Below are 21557 nucleotides of genomic sequence, written 5' to 3'. Positions count from 1 at the left end.
TTCAGCGATCACACTTGCTTGTTAAACCCTATTTTATCTGTATAACTCCTTCATCGCTTTTAATCTTTCTAACCCACTCTTTAGGGGTATTTGGGCTATGTCCACTCTAATTTTTTCATGTTGGAAGGGACTATCAGTAATATGTGGTAGGGAGATGAAACTAATTGATGTTCTGGAGAGGTTGGGCCCTCTAGGTTTCAGGACTTACCTGGTCCAGGGACCCATCTGGAGGTTGTAGAGTTCTGGAAAGTTATCCTAGTGCATGGAACCTTTGTAGAATTTTATATACTGCCCTAGGTTTCTTTAGGATTGGCTGGAATGGTTTTTGTTGGGATTTGGCAAGTTACAATAAGTAGCTATGACTAATTGAAGCTTTTGAAAGAGTGACCTCCAGAGTAGCCCCTCGACTCTATTTGAACTCTCCCAGCCACTGACACTTTATTAGTTGTACTTTTTTTACCCCTTTTGGTCAGGATGGAATTGTTGATCCCATGGTGCCAGGGCTGGTCTCATGCCTGGGAGTCAACTTCCAAGCTGCCAGAAAGATTTTCACTCCTGGATATCATGTCTCATGGGAGGGCAATGATTTCACTTGCAGAGTTGGGCTTAGAGAGAGTGAGGCCACATTTGAGCAACAAAAGAGGTCCTCCAGAAGTAACTCTTAGCCATACCTATAGGTAGGCTAAGCTTCTCCACTACCTACATAAATGTTCTAGTTTGCTAGCTGCCAGAATGTAAAATACCAGAAACAGAATGGCTTTTTTTTGTTTGTTTGTTTGTTTTTTGCATGGGCAGGCACCGGGAATCAAACCTGGGTCTCCGTCATGGCAGGCAAGAACTCTGCCTGCTAAGCCACTGCGACCCACCCCGGAATGGCTTTTGAAAAAGGGAATTTAATAAGTTGGTAGTTAACAGTTCTAAGGCCAATAAAATGTCCCAATTAAAGCAAGTCTATAGAAATGTCCAATCTAAGGCATCCAGGGAAAGATACCTTGGTTCAAGAAGGCTGATGAAGTTCAGAGTTTCTCTCTCATCTGGAAAGGCACATGGTGAACATGGTCAGGGTTCCTCTCTTATCTGGAAGGGCACATGGCGAACATGGTGTCATCTGCTAGTTTCTTCTCCTTGCTTCCTGTTTCATGAAGCTCCCCGGGAGGCATTTTCCTTCTTCATCTCCAAAGATCGCTGGTTGGTGGACTCTGCTTCAAGTGACTATGTCATTCTGTTCTGCTCTCTCTCTCGATAATCTCATTCTCCAAAATGTTTCCTCTTTTATAGGACTTCAGAAACTAATCAAGACCTACCCAAATGGATGGAGACATGTCTTCAGCTAATCCAGCTTAACAACCACTCTTGATTAAATCTCATCTCCACGGAGATGATCTAATTACAGTTTCAAACAAACAGTGGTGAAAGGGGATTAGAAGAAGTGGTTGCCTTTACAAAATGGGATTAGGATTAAAACATGGCTTTTCTAGGGTACATACATCATCTCAAAACAGCACAATAAGCTTCACAAGATCAAGGGCTTGCCTATTGATTTGGGTGTCCCTAATATTTGATACAGTATCAGGGGATTTCCTGATGGTAAAGTTTACAAAATAATCTTTTGAAAATATTATTTGAATTACTATTTTCCATACATATATAGGAACGACAACAACAACAAAAAACTAATAACTAATATCAAATTATTTTCCTTCTGATGAACATACTGGAAAAACTGAGGTGAACACATACTTCAAAGTATGTCAATAGGAAAATTTACAGCTAGGCTGAGGGAAATATCCCTAGAGACAGGGAAGTTTTCAAAATCCCACAAATTACACCACTTTGGCTACCACCAGCTTGCCTATGGAGGAGTTTCAGTATTGTGTTGCCTTGTTCTCTGCTTTCCCTACCATTATGGGAATGGATTGGGAATCACCCCAAAGTAAAATGCAGCTCTGAGATTTTTATAGGGAATATGGGTAGGTGAGAATATGAATATGAGAACACTCCATATTTTTCTCTTCAGGCACTAATTTTACATCAACCCTAATTTGTTGTTCTCACTGATATCCAGTATTGTAGCACCTTAGTACTGTTCTTTAGTTTTGAGTTTTGAGTAATTGTAAAACACAATACATTCTATTTGTCTAAAAACGATACCTCCAGTTCTTTTATCATTTTCAATATTAAATATTTACTGCCTACTTCCTATGTAATTTTATTTTATGTTATTTTATTAGTTATTTTGTTATTTTAATAATTAAAATATTCCATGAAAGCAGAATAAGAATTGTATTTAGTGATACATATAAAATCACTAGATTTATATGTATTTATATGTATCACTGAAACTATTGTAATTAGTGTTTTTTTGATATTTGGAAAAATACTGTCAAATATTATTCATAAAAATTGCTCTGAGTTATACCTTCATGCTAAGATATGCATAACTGCTTCCATCTGGCTTATTCTCCTAATTCTAAAAAAGAAAGTTGCTTCAATTAATTCTACTTTTAATGGTCTTACAATTTTAAATAGCAGACTTCCAAATTTAATATACCAACTTTTGCTATATTAAAAATCAATCTAAAAGTCTATCTTGAGTCCAAGCCCAGGAATATGACTCTTGTTTTCTATCCAACCCAGCATGAGGTCTGGATCAAACTTATCTGCTTATTGGCAAAAAATTTAGACATTTAGTGGGGAATGAAAATATAGTGCAGTTACCAGAAAAATAAGAGATAGATGAAGGTGGTTAATTGAGGCAATGTCACCAGTTAATCTGGGGGCTTGGTAAAGATGTTAATACTGGCAAATAAAAGAAATTTTTAAAAAGGAGAAAGAAAGTAGCAAACTAAAAGAAAAATCTACCGAACAGTAAAGAAAACATTGCTGCTTATTTTCTTTCTCTGTTATTTCTGTCTCAACATTACTTCTGGTTTTCAGAACTTTTTTTACATTAATCGTCTATTATATATCTCAATAGTGTTCATGGGTTGTCAGTGTGCTCCACCCAACTTTTTTGCAGCCAATTTAGCTTTAAAGATTACACGGTTTATATTAAAAGAATATTAATATTAATATTTCCAGATACTTACCAGAGAAAAAGAATAATGAAGTCATTATTATCTGTCATCCAAAACTACATTTGTTTCCTCAACTTTCACAAAAAATAAAATTTTACTGCCTCTTGCATACATTTTTGAGATAGAAGTACTGAAATACCAACATCTAACAAATATTGACTTAATTAATTTTTAATATGTGTCACATATGGATCTGGATCCGAGTTCTCACTCTGCCAGTTAATAGTGTTCGGCCTTGGGAAAGTGCTTGCTTAACCCTTTTATACCTATATTACCTCACTTATACATCCAGAAAATAGTATCTGTTTCAAAGGGTTGTTCTGAAGATTAAAAGAGACAGTGCTTATCAAAGAGACTGGAACATTGTGCAAAATAAAATAGCTACTTTAAATATTAGTAGCAATCATTACAATCATAATTCATAAAATAGTTAAAAAGATAATTAGCTTCGTTAATATTCCAAATTCAAGTGTCTTATTCACTTCTCATAATAGGCACAGAGTAATTAAAAGCAAAGTGGATTAATTATCACTTTATTATCTCTCGATCTTGCCATAACACCTCTAAATGCCCTTGAACAATGCTCTTAACCTCCCTGGACTTTGATATCAGTTTTCTAACTTATAAAATGGTATAATATAAAACAGTTTTCTGTTTTGGTCTTAAGAATTAATTTACACCCTGGGATAGGAACTACACACATGAAGGAACAGGAATCTCTATGTTAAAGATAATATAAGCAGTTATTCATCATTCTCCCAAATGGATCCTGCTTGCAAGAACTAACTACCTAGGGACCTAGATGGCTCTACAAATGAACCAAATTGGTGAATTCCACAAAACAGCTCATAGCTTACCTGAACGTTTTACCCAGTATGCATTCTTAGTTTTTCCCCTTCCATGCAGAACACAGAAACAATTTATCAAGCTCATTTTGAATAGATTTCTACTGTATACTCAGGTTAAAGTAAAATATAAACATAGGCATCATAATGGAAAATTATCCCAAGCCCTCCTAGGTGGAGCATTACTTTAGAATTATACTGAGTCCTTATGTACTCTCCCCAGTAATAAATTCTTGATTTCCTAAAAACTATATATATTTTCCAATAGTAGACACACTCTGAAAAAGGGGAAAACATTCTCAGAAATACTGCAAAACCATCTCAAATATTTCAATACTGTTCCAAACTACTGTCAAATCATAGTCAATGAAACATCATAGGGAATGCCTTAGAAAGGAATAATTAGTTTGTTTTTTTCTCAAATGCAGTGTCACTGTTTAGGATGCAATAACTATATATTTAACATTAAATAATTGAGATCACTTCCTTATTTTATGAGATTTTCTTTATTATGTTCTATGTCAGTAAAGCTTCCTCAGAGACATACTGAGTAGCATCAAACAAACTGATTCTTGACTGTATATCAAGACCAATTCTGCTGAAAATGATCACTTTGCAGTTTCATGTCTCCACAGGAGCAACTGACAATCTCAAGGAAGTTATTAGTTTTTACTAATGTATAGGAAAATAAAGACTAGTCTGAAGGCCACAAAAATAATGGTGTGGGCATGGGAGGGAAAAAAACTCTCATGAGATCAACTTTTCATCATTTTACAATTCAGCCCTTTAGCCAGCGTTATGAAGGAAAATAAGAGGTCAGGATCCTTCCCAAAACCAGATAAATAACTGATGGTTAACATTTATTAAGGGCTTGCTATTTGCCTGGCACTGTATTGCATGTATTATATGGATTATTTCATTCCATCCTCCCAATATTTCCCTATGAACTGGGTATTATTATCTTCACATTCCACAGATGAGGCAGTTGAGACTTAGAAAGAATAAGCAACCTATCTAAGATCACACACCTAGAAAATGGCAGATGGAATCTGGACCAAGTAATCAGAGTCTAACCAGCTCCAACCTAATTCCCTTAAGAGAAAAGGAGTACACACTAAGACACCAATACAGTTCATTTGACAGACTTCCACATCAAGTCAAATACTGTCCTCCAATATTTTGGGACTCTTAAATTTCTTAGAAAGAAATTCTGTGCCTCCCTTATTCCCTGCAGAAAACCAACAACTCAGTGTTTGGAAGAAAACAAATGACTAGATAGAGAAGAAACATAATTTTATTATTCCAGGAAACTGCACAATGCATTTTATGAAATAATTATAACAGTTATTAATGTTAGTACTCCTTTCTACCTCAGGAAAAGTCTGATTTTGTGACTACTGTTTTCTACTGTTTATCCCCAATCCTCACTTCTACTCTATACTTCATGCCTCATATTGGTAAATACACTATGGCAAACATTATTGTTTCCTAGTAAAATGAGAACCCCTTAAAAAAAATCCACATTTATTACTAATACCCAAATGAACCTTTCTTAGTGCATACAGAAATTTTAAAGTAACTTCTCAGTTCAGAAGTGGGTTATTTCCCTAATATAATCAAAAGAGGAAAATTCTCCTTTGATGATTTCAAGCTGTATGGACCCCAGAAAAGAATGTTCTTTAAAGTTAATTCATTCCTGTTGGCATGAAGTCATTGTAAGTAGGATTTTTTGGTGAGGAGGCTCTGACTCACCTCACTCAGGGTGGGTCTTAATCCACTGGAGTCCTTTATAAGTGAATGAAGTTCAGGCAAAGACAGAAAGCCACAGAAGCAAGAAGCTGAAAGTAACAAAATGGGGAAGAGAAGGGAGAGGCCAGCAGACAGCACCATGTGTCTTGCCATGTGACAAAGGAATCCACGATTGCTGGCGGCCAGTCCTCAGGAAAAATGTATGGTTTTGATGATGCCTTAATTTGGACATTTTCATGGCCTCAGAATTTTAAGTTTGTAAACTAATAAATTCCCATTATAAAAGCCATCCGATTTTATGATATCTGCTTTTGGTAGCCTGGCAAATTAGAACACCTCTTCGACCTCCTATTGGTGACTTTGACTTTCTTTGGTCTATATGTGAATTCTGGGCCCATCATTAAACTCAAGGGTCTTTTATTTTTTTATAAGATGCTGCCTTCTGTGGGCACCACTTTCCTGGATTAGGGCACATCCGAAGTTCCTTTTACTGAGAAAAGGAATTTAAAACACCGGCTTGGGGGGTCAGCTTCAGAATGTGTTGTATTAATTAGAGTTCCCAGATCCATATGAATTCAATTATATCAAAGTAGAACTGCATCTTACCTTATTACCTTGCAAACCAGGAGACCCTGTTAATCCAGAAAACCCTCGATCGCCCTAAAAACAAATACAAATGGAGGTTTAATGTCAGGAAAGATAATTGAAAATCAGAGTTCCCTTGAAGCAGGGACGTCAAGACCCTACGCATTCATTTCCGATGTTCACAAGCCTACTCAAATTCCTTCTAGTTTCTAAGACCTTTTGGAGAACTTTGCTGTGGTTCGCAGCCCTATCTCTTCCAGCACTGAATACCTGGAGTGTATTTCTCTACCTCCAAACCCTTGCTCCTTTTTCTCTGGTGTTCTTTTCTCTAGGAATGCCGTCCTCCCCAAATTTGAGTCAGATTAAAGTCTACCTTGTTTTAAGACGCTAAAGGAATTTCCTTAAACATTCTACAAGCACTCTGTGTGGCACGCAGACCTACGCCTTTTCCAAGAGGGTCAGCCGCCTTGTCTTTCTCCAATGCGGAACCTAGCGGGCCGCCTCCGCCGGCTGCCTGGTCGGAACAGGTGCACTCGGTGCTTCAGGGAAGAAGCATTTCCGTTTCCGGGGCTGTGGCCACGGCCTGAAGCTAGAACGTGTCACCGGGCAGTGTAGTGGCAGTCCGGAGAACTGACCCCTGGGTAGTCGCTGCAGGCAAAAACTTATCGGGAGGACCGTGTATTTCGCTCCTATACACCTGGCTTCATAAATTAGGAACCTATATCCGTTGGCCAACACCCGGATGGGCCTAGGAGCCCACCTTGGAGAAGGGGAAGGAAGGAGTGTCTGTGGCTGATAGTGGTGACACAAAGGAAGCTGTGTGGCTTGACAAGAAAAAAAAAATCTGAGAGAGAAGGGAGCCTAGATCATTTGGGGTCAGTTTCCTCAAGGTCCACTTTTTTCTTTACCTTTCTTCCTTTCCCTTTTTCCATTGCAACGGACATATCGTGCATTAAAGAAGCACGTTGTGCTTGAAAGAAAAGAGACTACTTAGGTAATAATCCTAAATAAACTCAACAGTACTGTATGTTCTGTTCAGTTTTTAGTGCACTATCCACCTTTTTTTAACATGCCATGAAATTAAACAATCAGAAGAGAAAAACATTTCTGATTATTAAAAATGGAGTACTTTTCTATTCTGATACCTTCATTTTACTGCTTCCGTTCCCAGTCTTAAGATATTTTCCATTTGTAATAGGATGGTATTTCTTACATTTATAACTTGTTAGAGGGAAGAGAAAATTTCGTTAGGAAACAGAAGACTGAAAGAGGGTCCCCTCCACTAGCTCTAATCATGAATAAATTAATTTTTTTCACAGTTTCCCCATCTGTAAAATAAGAGTAATAATGTTCCACTTGTCTTATGGAAGAGGAAAAATTACCACCATTTAAAAGTTATCTATATTTGCCAGTGAGGTCCCAAAAGGGATTAAACACTTATGTATGCTATGGTAAGTGCTACTTTGTAGATTTTACATGGTGAAGGGCTAGCCCATTTATACCTTTTATTGTTTCATCATTAACTATAAGATGAATAAATAGTTGAAGTAAAATACAATCATTTCCCCATCCCCTTCACTCCCACCAATATAATGTTCATGTTTTTTAATACCATTTTATTTATATTCATATTGTGGGTGTATAATGAATTTCCTATTTCCTCACCATAATCGGGCCCAAATTGATGTAAATAAAATTTCTCAGAGGTTGTTTTAAAATTTTACCTTTTTTTTTTTTTTTTTTTTTGCATGGGCAGGCACCAGGAATCAAACCCAGGTCTTCAGCATGGCAGGTGAGAACTCTACCACTGAGCCACTATTGCCCACTAAAATTTTACCATTTTATGGATGGAAATACTAGTGGTCAATGAGAGGGAGGGGTAAGGGTATGGTATGTATACTTTTATTTTTCTTTTTGTTTCTTTTTCTGCAGTGATGCAAATGTTCTAAAAATGATCATGGTGATGAATATACAACTATGTGATGATATTGTAAGTCATTGATTGTATACCATATATGGAATATTTGTATGTTGTTTTGTCAATAAAAATATTTTTTTAATTTTACCAAGGCGTTTGACAAAATTCAACATCCCTTCTTGTTGAAAACACTTCAAAGGATAGGAATAGATGGGAACTTCCTCAACATGATAAAGGAACTATATGAAAAACCCACCACTAACATCATCCTCAATGGGGAAAGACTGAAAGCTTTCCCTCTAAGATCAGGAACAAAACAAGGATGTCCACTGTCACCACTGTTATTCAACATTCTGTTGGAAGTTCTAGCCAGAGCGCTTAGATAAGAAAAAGAAATACAAGACATCAAAATTGGAAAGAAAGAAATAAAACTCTGTTTGCAGATGATATGATACTATATGTTGAAAACCCTGAAAAATCCACATCAAAACTACCAGAGCTAATAAATGTGTACAGCAAAGCGGCAGGTTACAAGATCAACACTCAAAAACCTGTAGCGTTTCTATACACTACTAATGAGCAACCTGAGGGGGAAATCAAGAAAAAAATCCATTTACAATTGCCATCAAAAGAATAAAATATTTAGGAATAAATTTACTAAGGATGCAAAAGACCTATACAAAGGAAAGTATAAGAAATTGCTAAAGGAAATCACAGAAGACCTAAATAAATGGAAGGGCACACTGTGTTCATGGATTGGAAGACTAAATATAGTTAAGATGTTAATTCTACCTAAATTGACTTATAGATTCAATGCAATACCAATTAAAATCCAAAAAATTTACTTTGCAAAAATAAAAAAGCCAATAACCAAATTTATCTGGAAGGGCAGTGTGCCCCAAATAGCTAAAAATATCTTGAGAAAGAAAAATGAAGTCAGAGGTTTCACACTACCTGACTTTACAGGGTATTATGAAGCTACAGTGGTCAAAACAGCATGGTACTGACATAAAGATAGATGTACTGACCAATGGAATCGAATAGAGTGTTCAAATATAGACCCTCTCATCTATGGACAATTGACCTCTGATAAGACAGTCAAGCCTACTCACCTGAGACAGAACAGTCTCTTCAATAAATGGTGCTAGGAGAACTGTATATCTATATGCAAAACAATGAAAGAGGATCCATATCTCACATCCTATACAAAAATTAACTCAAAATGGATCAAAGACCTAAACATTAGATCTAAAACCATAAAACTTTTAGAAGAAAATGGGAATACTTATAAAACTTGTAATAGGAGGTGGTTTCCTAGATCTTACACCCAAAGCATGAGAATTGAAGAAAGAAATAGATACATGGGAGCTCCTCAAAATTAAACACTTTTATGTATCAAAGAACTTTGTCAAGAAAGTAAAAAGACAGCCTATACAATGGGAGACAATATTTGGAAATGACATATTAGATAAGAGTCTTATATCTATAATATATAAAGAGATTGTTGAACTCAACAACAACAAAGACAAACAACCCAATTATAAAATGGCCAAAAGGCATCAACAGACAGTTCTCAGAGAGGAAATACAAATGGTAAAAGGGAAATGAAAAGATGCGCACCTTCACTGGCTGTTAGGGAAATGCAAATCAAAACCACAATGAGATATCATCTCACACCCACCAGAATGGCCATTATCAACAAAACAGAGAACAATAAGTGCTGGAGAGGATATGGAGAAAGAGGCACACTTATGCACTGTTGGTGGGAATGTCAAATGGTAAAACTGCTGTGGAAGGCAGTTTAGCGGTTCCTCAGGAAGCTAAGTATAGAATTGCCATATGATCCAGTGATCCCATTGCTAGGTATCTATTCAGAGGACATGAGGGCAAGGACACAAATGGGACATTTGGACGTCAATGTTTATAACGCATTATTTACAATTGCCAAGAAATGGAAACAACCCAAATGTTCATCAGCAGATGAGTAGCTAAACAAGCTGTGGAATATATATACAATGGAATATTATGCAGTTGTAAAACAGAATAAAGTCATGAAGCATGTAACAATGTAGATGGAACTTAAAGATGTTATGCTAAGTAAGATTAGCCAGAAACAAAGGACAAATACTATATGGTCTCACTGATATGAACTAATATTAATGAATGAATTTAGAGAATTTCAGTTAAGAACAGAGGTCATCCAGAGATAGAAATAGGGTAGCTATTGGGTAATTGGAGCTGAAGGGATACAGATTGTGCAACAGGACTGATTGTAAAAATTCAGAAATGGATAGCACAGTACTACCTGATTGTAGTACAATAATGTAAGTACGCTGAATGAAACTGAATATGAGAATGATAGAGGGAGGGCTGGGGGGCACATATGAAACCAGAAGAAATGATAGACAATAAAGACTGAGATGGTATAATCTAGGAATGCCTAGAATGTACAATGATAGTGACTAAATGTACAAATTAAAAAATGTTTTTGCATGAGGAAGAACAAAGGAACATCAATATCGCAGGATATTGAAAATAGATGGCCACTCATATTTTAAAACTTTAAGTTCTTTGTGAGACTATAGCAAAAAATGTTTATTTGGTACAAAATTTAAATTTTGATTAGTGTATTTCCTAATATAACTTATATGGACAGGTTAATTGAACACCGTAAGTACATGGAACCTTGACTAGGGCATGAGATTTTGTAGGTTTGTCCAGTGTGATGCCCTGATAAATCCCAAGGTGATTTGAACAGTGAATAAAAAAGTATTTCCAAAGTCCCCTTGGGGGAATGGTGAGAAAGGGGGAAAATTCAACTTCCCCATTTGGAGAATTCCTGATATTCTTGCAAGCAGTGATGACAACCAAATCAATAGGCTGGGCCCTCAATCTTGGAGTTTGTTCATATGAAACTTATCCCCACAAAGGATAGGCTAAGCCTACTTACAATTAGGCCCAAGTATGACCCCCAGAGAACGTCTTTTCTGGCTCAGATGTGGCCTATCTCTCTCTCAGCCAACATGCAAGCAAACTCACTGCCCTCCCCCTCTCTACGCAGGCCATGACTCTCAGGTGTGTAAACCTCCCTGGCAACGTGGGACAGAAATCCTAGAATGAGCTGGAACTCAGCATCAAGGGATTGAGAAAACCTTCTCGACCAATAGGGGGAAGAGTGAAATGAGACAAAATAAAGTGTCAATGGCTGAGAGATTCCAAACAGAGTTGAGAGGTTATCCTGGAGGTTATTCTTACGCATTATATATATATCCCCTTTTTAGTTTAAGGTGTATTAGAGAAGCTAGACGGAAGTTCCTGAAATTGTAGAGCTATGTTCCTGTAACCATGTTTCTTGAAGACGACTGTATAATGATATAGCTTTCACAATGTAACTGTGATTGTGAAAACCTTGTGTCTGATGCTTATCTATGGTATGGACATATGCATAAAAAATATGAATTAAAAATAAATAAATAATGGGGGAACAAATGTTAAAATAAAATTAGTAGACTGAAATACTAGGGATCAATGAAAGGGATGGTAAGGGGCATAGAAAAAAATGGTATTTAGAAAGATTAAGTAAAACCACAGGTTAATGGCCAATTTAATGCTAAATGAATAAAATCAGAATTCAAAAAAAAATACCATTTTAGAAAAACATCTCTCAATTTTAAAAGTTGGAATTCACTTAAAACTCATTGGCAACATGTTATTAGATCCTATATATTATTTCATTTCTCCTATATAACATTAATTAGACTTAGTACATGAGTAAATCAAAAAATTTTTTAAAGATTGAAATACTTTCAAACTTCAGCTGCCCTACTGAACCACCCTATATTTTGAACAGAGATACCATGAGGAAAAATAAAATCGATCATTTGATATAAATGTAAATGTTTAATCGGGGGGTTTATTTAAATCCATCACCAAAACAGAGTGAGCCTCTAATTTGTAAATTTTAAATAAGAAATCAAATGTCCTATATTCACATAGTTAAAAGATAGATTTATACTTCAGTCTCAGATTACAGGAATTTTTCCCTTGCAGTAATTAAGGTACCAGTAAAGATATTCTATTTCTAGAAACAAACTTTCATTCTTTTAAAAATTATTTCAACTCAGTAAATTCAGTTCCATGACAGCAACAAAATTCCTAAAATTCTAGATTTAAAAAATTTTGAGGTTTACTTGTTAGTTAAGATCTGTAGAGTCCATTAATTTGTGATTATTTTTAAGTTTACAGGAGTTTCTGTAAGACAGTTACAAGATTGGCTTTTAACATGGGACACCAAATTTTTCAGATATTTTCAAAAGTTTGTGAATATATGTATACCACATAAACAAAAACATTCTATAATTGTACATATTCATCAGGAGATGGTAGAAACAAATCTTTCCAGATGTCTCCCTAAAGACTTTTCATTTGTATTTATTCCTGCTGGAAAACAGCACCCTCCTCCGAATAAAGATGTTGTTGCTATATTTCCTTTAAGATATTAGTTCATTTTTACCTAAAGTATGTGGGTGTGTTGGTGTGTGTTTGAGACATTTTGATAAAACTAAAAGCATACTACTCTAGAAAGCAGGAGACTTGGATATAGCATTAACTCTACACTCTTTTTGGGGTGGCTCATTTAAAATCTCCCAAGTCTTTTTTCTCACCTGGAGACCCTGATGATGAGGGCTGTCTCTAACAGAGTTTCTGTGGGACTTTAAAAAGATAGTATATGTAGAACTAGCCTAAAAAGGTATAAGGTGATACTTGGAAGATGGCGGCTTAGTAAGGTACGGGCGTCTTAGTTCCTCCTCCAGAGCAACTACTAGGTGAACAGAAACAGTGCAGAACAGCTCCCGGGGCCACGGCAGGGAATGGACACATAGCGTACCCCCGTCTGGGCTGGCTAGACTGACTGCGAGACTCTGCTGCGGTGTGATCCCCGAGCGGCGCGCGATTCCCTGAGCTGCGGCAGCTGGCGGCCGGAGCACCTCCCTCCCTCCTTCCCGGGCCGGCTGAGAGTCTCGGAGGCAAGTTTCCCAAGCCGCGGTGGCCGGCGCCCCTCTTTTGCGGGTGGCTTCCTGGACCGGCTACGAGTCTCGGATCAGAGGGCTACCCAAGCCGCGGTGGCCCGCAACCGGCACCCCTCCCCCGCAGGCGGCTTCCTGGTCCAGTGGCGAGTTCCCCAGGCCGTGGCAGCCGGCGACCGATGCCCCTCCCCCACGGGCGGCTTCCTGGTCCGGTGGCAAGTTCTCCGGGCCGCGGCGGCCGGCGACCGACACCCCTCCAGGGAGCGGAGGGAATTTCTGAGAGTGGCAGGGACTGGGTCCAACCAAACACCAATAGGGGCATATATAAAGGAGCCACAGGGTCCCCAGAAGCCACGGCGGCTGAGGCCCCCACCACGCGTGGCCCCCCGGACCAACTGAGAGAATTGGATTGGAAATCCCCAGGCCACGGAGAACGGTGACCAGAGGGATCCCTTCCAAACACGTGAGACAAACGTGTGCCAAGAGCGCCACCTACTGGGCAGGATAAGAAAAACAGAATCCAGAGATTTCACAGAAAAATCTTACAACCTTGTTGGGTCCGACACCCAGGGAAATCTGACTAAATGCCCAGACGCCAGCAGAAGATAACGGTCCACACTCAGAAGATTGAGAATATGGCCCAGTCAAAGGAACAAACCAATAGTTCAAATGAGATACAGGAGCTGAGACAACTAATGCTGAATATACGAACAGAAATGGAAAACCTCTTCAAAAACGAAATCAATAAATTGAGGGAGGACATGAAGAAGACATGGGCTGAACAAAAAGAAGAAATAGAAAAACTGAAAAAACAAATCACAGAACTTGTGGAAGTGAAGGATAAAGTAGAAAAGATGGAAAAAACAATGGATATCTACAATGATAGATTGAAAGAGACAGAAGATAGAATTACTGATTTGGAGGATGGAACATCTGAATTCCAAAAAGAAACAGAAACTATCGGGAAAAGAATGGAAAATTTGAACAGGGTATCAGGGAACTCAAGGACAATATGAACCGCACAAATATACGTGTTGTGGGTGTCGCAGAAGGAGAAGAGAAGGGAAAAGGAGGAGAAAAACTAATGGAAGAAATTATCACTGAAAATTTCCCAACTCTTATGAAAGACCTAAAATTACAGATCCAAGAAGTGCAGCACACCTCAAAGAGATTAGACCCAAATAGGCATTCTCCAAGACACTTACTAGTTAGAATGTCAGAGGTCAAAGAGAAACAGAGGATCTTGAAAGCAGCAAGAGAAAAACAATCTGTTACATACAAGGGAAACCCAATAAGACTATGTGTAGATTTCTCAGCAGAAACATGGAAGCTAGAAGACAGTGGGATGATATATTTAAATTACTAAAAGAGAAAAACTGCCAACCAAGACTCCTATATCCAGCAAAATTGTCCTTCAAAAATGAGGGAGAAATTAAAACATTCTCAGACAAAAAGTCACTGAGAGTATTTGTGACCAAGAGACCAGCTCTGCAAGAAATACTAAAGGAAGCACTAGAGTCAGATACGAAAAGACAGAAGAGAGAGGTATGGAGAAGAGTGTAGAAAGAAGGAAAGTCAGATATGATATATATAATATAAAAGGCAAAATGTTAGAGGAAAATATTATCCAAACAGTAATAACACTAAATGTTAATGGACTGAATTCCCCAATCAAAAGACATAGATTGGCAGAATGGATTAAAACACAGGATACTTCTATATGCTGTCTACAGGAAACACATCTTAGACCCAAAGATAAACATAGGTTGAAAGTGAAAGGTTGGGAAAAGATATTTCATGCAAATAACAACCAGAAAAGAGCAGGAGTGGCTATACTAATATCCAACAAATTAGACTTCAAATGTAAAAATGTTAAAAGAGACAAAGAAGGACACTATCTACTAATAAAAGGAACAATTAAACAAGAAGACATAACAGTCATAAATATTTATGCACCAAACCAGAATGCCCCAAAATACGTGAGGAATACACTGCAAACACTGAAAAGGGAAATAGACTCATATACCATAATAGTTGGAGACTTCAATTCACCACTCTCATCAATGGACAGAACATCTAGACAGAGGATCAATAAAGAAATAGAGAATCTGAATATTACTATAAATGAGCTAGACTTAACAGACATTTATAGGACATTACATCCCACAACAGCAGGATACACCTTTTTCTCAAGTGCTCATGGATCATTCTCAAAGATAGACCATATGCTGGGTCACAAAGCAAGTCTTAACAAATTTAAAAAGATTGAAATCATACACAACACTTTCTCGGATCATAAAGGAATGAAGTTGGAAATCAATAATAGGCAGAGTGCCAGAAAATTCACAAATACGTGGAGGCTCAACAACACACTCTTAAACGAGTGGGTCAAAGAAGAAATTGCAAGAGAAATTAGCAAATACCTCGAGGCAAATGAAAATGAAAACACAACATATCAAAACCTATGGGACGCAGCAAAGGCAGTGCTAAGAGGGAAATTTATTGCCCTAAATGCCTATATCAGAAAAGAAGAAAAGGCAAAAATGCAGGAATTAACTGTCCACTTGGAAGAACTGGAGAAAGAACAGCAAACTAATCCCAAAGCAAGCAAAAGGAAAGAAATAACAAAGATTAGAGCAGAAATAAATGAAATTGAAAACATGAAAACAATAGAGAAAATCAATAAGACCAGAAGTTGGTTCTATGAGAAAATCAATAAGATTGATGGGCCCTTAGCAAGACTGACAAAAAGAAGAAGAGAGAGGATGCAAATAAATAAGATCAGAAATGGAAGAGGAGACATAACTACTGACCTCACAGAAATAAAGGAGGTAATAACAGGATACTATGAACAACTTTACGCTAATAAATACAACAATTTAGATGAAATGGACGGGTTCCTGGAAAGACATGAACAACCAACTTTGACTCAAGAAGACATAGATGACCTCAACAAACCAATCACAAGTAAAGAAATTGAATTAGTCATTCAAAAGCTTCCTAAAAAGAAAAGTCCAGGACCAGACGGCTTCACATGTGAATTCTATCAAACATTCCAGAAAGAATTAGTACCAACTCTCCTCAAACTCTTCAAAAAAATCGAAGTGGAGGGAAAACTACCTAATTCATTCTATGAAGCCAACATCACCCTCATACCAAAACCAGGCAAAGATATTACAAAAAAAGAAAACTACAGGCCAGTCTCTCTAATGAATATAGATGCAAAAATCCTCAATAAAATTCTAGCAAATCGTATCCAACAACACATTAAAAGAATTATACATCATGACCAAGTAAGATTCATCCCAGGTATGCAAGAATGGTTCAATATAAGAAAATCAATTAATGTAATACACCATATCAACAAATCAAAGCAGAAAATCACATGATCATCTCAATTGATGCAGTGAAGGCATTTGACAAGATTCAACATCCTTTCCTGTTGAAAACACTTCAAAAGATAGGAACACAAGGGAACTTCCTTAAAATGATAGAGGGAATATATGAAAAACCCACAGCTAATATCATCCTCAATGGGGAAAAATTGAAAACTTTCCCCCTAAGATCAGGAACAAGACAAGAATGTCCACTGTCACCACTATTATTCAACATTGTGTTGGAGGTTCTAGCCAGAGCAATTAGACAAGAAAAAGAAGTACAAGGCATCAAAATTGGAAAGGAAGAAGTAAAACTATCACTGTTTGCAGACGATATGATACTATACGTCGAAAACCCGGAAAAATCCACAACAAAACTACTAGAGCTAATAAATGAGTACAGCAAAGTAGCAGGTTACAAGATCAACATTCAAAAATCTGTAGCATTTCTATACACTAGTAATGAACAAGCTGAGGCGGAAATCAAGAAACGAATCCCATTTACAATTGCAACTAAAAGAATGAAATACCTAGGAATAAATTTAACTAAATAGACAAAAAACCTATATAAAGAAAACTACAAAAAACTGTTAAAAGAAATCACAGAAGACCTAAATAGATGGAAGGGCATACCGTGTTCATGGATTGGAAGACTAAATATAGTTAAGATGTCAATCCTACCTAAATTGATTTACAGATTCAATGCAATACCAATCAAAATCCCAACAACTTATTTTTCAGAAATAGAAAAACCAATAAGCAAATTTATCTGGAAGGGCAGGGTGCCCCGAAGTGCTAAAAACATCTTGAGGAAAAAAAACGAAGCTGGAGGTCTCATGCTGCCGGACTTTAAGGCATATTATGAAGCCACAGTGGTCAAAACAGCATGGTATTGGCATAAAGATAGATATATCGACCAATGGAATCGAATAGAGTGCTCAGATATAGACCCTCTCATCTATGGACATTTGATCTTTGATAAGGCAGTCAAGCCAACTCACCTGGGACAGAACAGTCTCTTCAATAAATGGTGCCTAGAGAACTGGATATCCATATGCAAAAGAATGAAAGAAGACCCATATCTCACACCCTTTGAGTTAACTTTTTGAGTTAAAAGTTAACTCAAAATGGATCAAAGATCTAAACATTAGGTCTAAGACCATAAAACAGTTAGAGGAAAATGTAGGGAGATATCTTATGAATCTTACAATTGGAGGTGGTTTTATGGACCTTAAACCTAAAGCAAGAGCACCGAAGAAGGAAATAAATAAATGGGAACTCCTCAAAATTAAACACTTTTGTGCATCAAAGAAATTCCTCAAGAAAGTAGAAAGACAGCCTACACAATGGGAGACAATATTTGGAAATGACATATCAGATAAAGGTCTAGTATCCAGAATTTATAAAGAGATTGTTCAACTCAACAACAAAAAGACAGCCAACCCAATTACAAAATGGGAAAAAGACTTGAACAAAGTCTTTTGTTGACTTGAACAGACACCTCTCAGAAGAGGAAATACAAATGGCCAAAAGGCACATGAAGAGATGCTCAATGTCCCTGGCCATTAGAGAAATGCAAATCAAAACCACAATGAGATATCATCTCACACCCACCAGAATGGCCATTGTCAACAAAACAGAAAATGACAAGTGCTGGAGAGGATGCGGTGAAAGAGGCACACTTATCCACTGTTGGTGGGAATGTCAAATGGTGCAACCACTGTGGAAGGCAGTTTGGCGGTTCCTCAAAAAGCTGAATATAGAATTGCCATACGACCCAGCAATACCATTGCTGGGAATCTACTCAAAGGAATTAAGGGCAAAAACTCAAACGGACATTTGCACACCAATGTTTATAGCAGCGTTATTTACAATTGCAAAGAGATGGAAACAGCCAAAATGTCCATCAACAGACGAGTGGCTAAACAAACTGTGGTATATACATACGATGGAATATTATGCAGCTTTAAGACAGGATAAACTTATGAAGCGTGTAATAACATGGATGGGCTTAGAGAACATTATGCTGAGTGAGTCTAGCCAAAAACTAAAAGACAAATACTGTATGGTCCCAATAATGTGAATCGACATTCAAGAATAAACTTGGAATATGTCATTGGTAACAGAGTCCAGCAGGAGTTAGAAACAGGGTAAGATAATGGGTAATTGGAGCTGAAGGGATACAGACTGTGCAACAGGACTAGATACAAAAACTCAAAAATGGACAACACAATAATACCTAATTGTAAAGTAATCATGTTAAAACACTGAATGAAGCTGCATCTGAGCTATAGGTTTTTGTTTTGTTTTGTTTTGTTTTGTTTTTACTATTATTACTTTTATTTTTTTCTCTATATTAGCATTCTATATCTTTTTCGGTTGTGTTGCTAGTTTTTCTAAACCGATGAAATGTACTAAGAAACGATGATCATGCATCTATGTGATGATGTTAAGAATTACTGATTGCATATGTAGAATGGTATGATTTCTAAATGTTGGGTTAATTTCCTTTTTTCCGTTAATTAATAAAAATATATATATAAAAAAAAAGGTATAAGGTAGCATCGGCATTCATGAATTATTTGTGCATATGTATGAATAGCAAAGTCTTTGATGGTAAGGACCACCTCCTGCTCTAATTTTTTACCCCACCCACCCCTACTTGGCAGGTAGCACAATGGTGAACCATAATAGACACTCAATAAAATTAACTAATGTTAAGATTATTAATTTAATCTTAAGTATTTCTTCCTTCATTGAAATCCAGTTGTTCGCTGATATCTCCTGTCTGATATCAAGTAAAATGTAGATTTAAAATGTAGATTAAAAAAGATAAAAAAGGAAAAAAAATGTTTGAAATACATTACCATGATTTTGTTTCATGGGAAAGTAGTTACCTTTTCTCCAGGAACAGCTTGACCTGGGGAAAATCCTGGATCTCCTTTGGAGCCCTAGATAAAACAGTTATAAAATACTTGATGAAGCCTAAATTACATATAGAATATCACATATCATTCATAAGGATCATCAGATGTTGTGGATATCATAAGGCATCAAACATAACTATTTTAAATTGAAGTGACATGGATTATTTACTTTTTCATGTATCTTATTTCTTAGCCTTATCTTTAAATGCTGAGAAGAATCCTAAAAATTCCCTAGACATAGTTGATATGACATAGTTGATTGTTTAATATAAAGTTACACTACTATCAGAAATACCTTTCTTTGGGGGACCTAGATAAAGACTCTATTATTGTTTCAATTTTTATGACATATTCAGTTATTAGTCCTATTTTAGTAATGGAAGATTATTTTGTAAAAGAAACCTGCTTAAGAAAATTTTTAAATATTAAGACTCATTCCAATTTTAAATGTTTTCTAAAATCTTGCAATGAACATGCATTACTTTTATAATAAAGTCAAAATGCATGCCTGGAAGAAAGATGAGAACCGCTGGTCAGTGGATCAATCAGAATACACATAACATTTATTGATTAGGTGCACTATCACATGGGTGCAGTTTGTGGAGCCCCAGATCACTCACAATAGTAACACCAAAGATCACTGATCACAGATCACCATAACAAATACAATAAAACTGAAAAAGTTTGAAATATTGTAAAAATTACCAGAATATGAGAGACATAATGTGAGCACATGCTGTTGGGAAAATGGCACTGATAGACTTGTTCGATGCAGGTTTGCCACAAATCTTCAATTTGTGAAACATGCAATATCTGTGATGTACAATAAGGTAACGCACAATAAAATGAGGTGTGCCTGTATATTATCCTCGTAGATTTTTTTCAAGTAAAAATATGAGAAGGAAAAGAAATGTTATTTTATTACCTCAGTGTTTATTTATTTACTTGTTATTTACAAGTTAAAATGGCAATTTATGGAAACCTCTGAAATATACAAATTGTGATTTGAGTAACCTACTGAAAATTAAGGCCATTATATTTTGACAACAAAAATTTTGGAAGACCAGAGCAGGCCTGTACCCAACTTTACCATTAAACATATAAATCCAGAAGTTGTGGACTTTCCGAAGAACCTAGCCCTGTTGAAGAATCATAGTCAAGAGCAAGAGAGATGTAGGTCCCCCTGACAACAAGGGACATGACTCCCAGGGATGAGCCTGGCCCTGGCATTGTGGGACTGACAATGCCTTCTTTACCAAAAGGGGGAAAAGATATGTAACAAAATAAGGTTTCAGTGGATAAGAGATTTCAAATAGAATCAGAAGGCTATTCTGGAGGTTACTCTTATGCAAGCTTCAGCTAGATATTGCAAATTGCCACAGTATGCCCAGCCCCAAATAACAGTATTCCTGAAAACTCTAAAGAATACCCAGGGCTCTATATGAGTCTCTATAATAGTTTTACTCAGTTTATTTTCCAGAAACCTAAAACTCCAGATTGTTACTATGCCAGATTAGCCCTAAAACCCAGAGGTACCAATCTCTCCAAGAACATTAACCAGTTGTATCCCCCTATCCCATAATGTCAACATCCCTTCTCAACAAGAAGTTAGAATGGTCATCGCCCAAATATCCATGAAGATTGGGAGAAGGATCAAATGAGAAGGAGGAGTTGTAACAGAGAAGACAGGATTTAACAAATGAGTATGACTACAGAATCATTATACTGATATTTCTTCTTAATCTCCAGTAATAGTATTAGAGCAGTTAGAAGGAAATAGCTGAAATTGTGGAACTGTAACCCACACCATACTTTGAAGTTTGTTCTAAAACTATGTGTTAAAATGTATATTGAAATATACCCCTTTTCTGAAAATATGTTATATTTCACAATAAAAAATGTTTTTTTATAAAATGAAGGGCCTTCCTTTTTAATGTCAGGAAAATAATATGATACTCATTAGTAATCACTCACCTTTGGACCTGGTAATCCAGGTAACCCGGGATTTCCATGTGGCCCTGGCGTGCCCTGAAAATAATAAGACATATCATT

The 21557-nt window shown here is 36.7% G+C and overlaps 1 protein-coding gene and 1 long non-coding RNA gene across 2 annotated transcripts in view; one reads left to right on the top strand and one right to left on the bottom strand.

The window, feature by feature from the left end:
• Nucleotides 1-21557, bottom strand: part of COL24A1 (collagen type XXIV alpha 1 chain) — a 427584-nt gene that overhangs the window by 363975 nt on the left and 42052 nt on the right. The window contains exons 6-8 of the mRNA XM_077119355.1: nucleotides 21480-21533; nucleotides 19476-19529; nucleotides 6278-6331 (exon numbers count right to left, since the gene is read on the bottom strand). Coding sequence (XP_076975470.1) covers nucleotides 6278-6331; nucleotides 19476-19529; nucleotides 21480-21533 — 162 coding nt within the window. The remainder of the gene's footprint in view (nucleotides 1-6277; nucleotides 6332-19475; nucleotides 19530-21479; nucleotides 21534-21557) is intronic.
• LOC143650083 (uncharacterized) lies at nucleotides 6830-11849 on the top strand. Its single transcript, XR_013159351.1, has 4 exons — nucleotides 6830-7250; nucleotides 7576-7707; nucleotides 8013-8048; nucleotides 11236-11849. It is a non-coding gene; the product is annotated as an uncharacterized LOC143650083 (long non-coding RNA).

The sequence above is a fragment of the Tamandua tetradactyla genome, chromosome 11, assembly GCF_023851605.1.
Source record: "Tamandua tetradactyla isolate mTamTet1 chromosome 11, mTamTet1.pri, whole genome shotgun sequence".
In the NCBI taxonomy this organism is placed as follows: Eukaryota; Metazoa; Chordata; class Mammalia; order Pilosa; family Myrmecophagidae; genus Tamandua; species Tamandua tetradactyla.
Note: the sequence above shows the minus strand (reverse complement) of the source record. Positions and strands in the feature narration are given on the sequence as shown.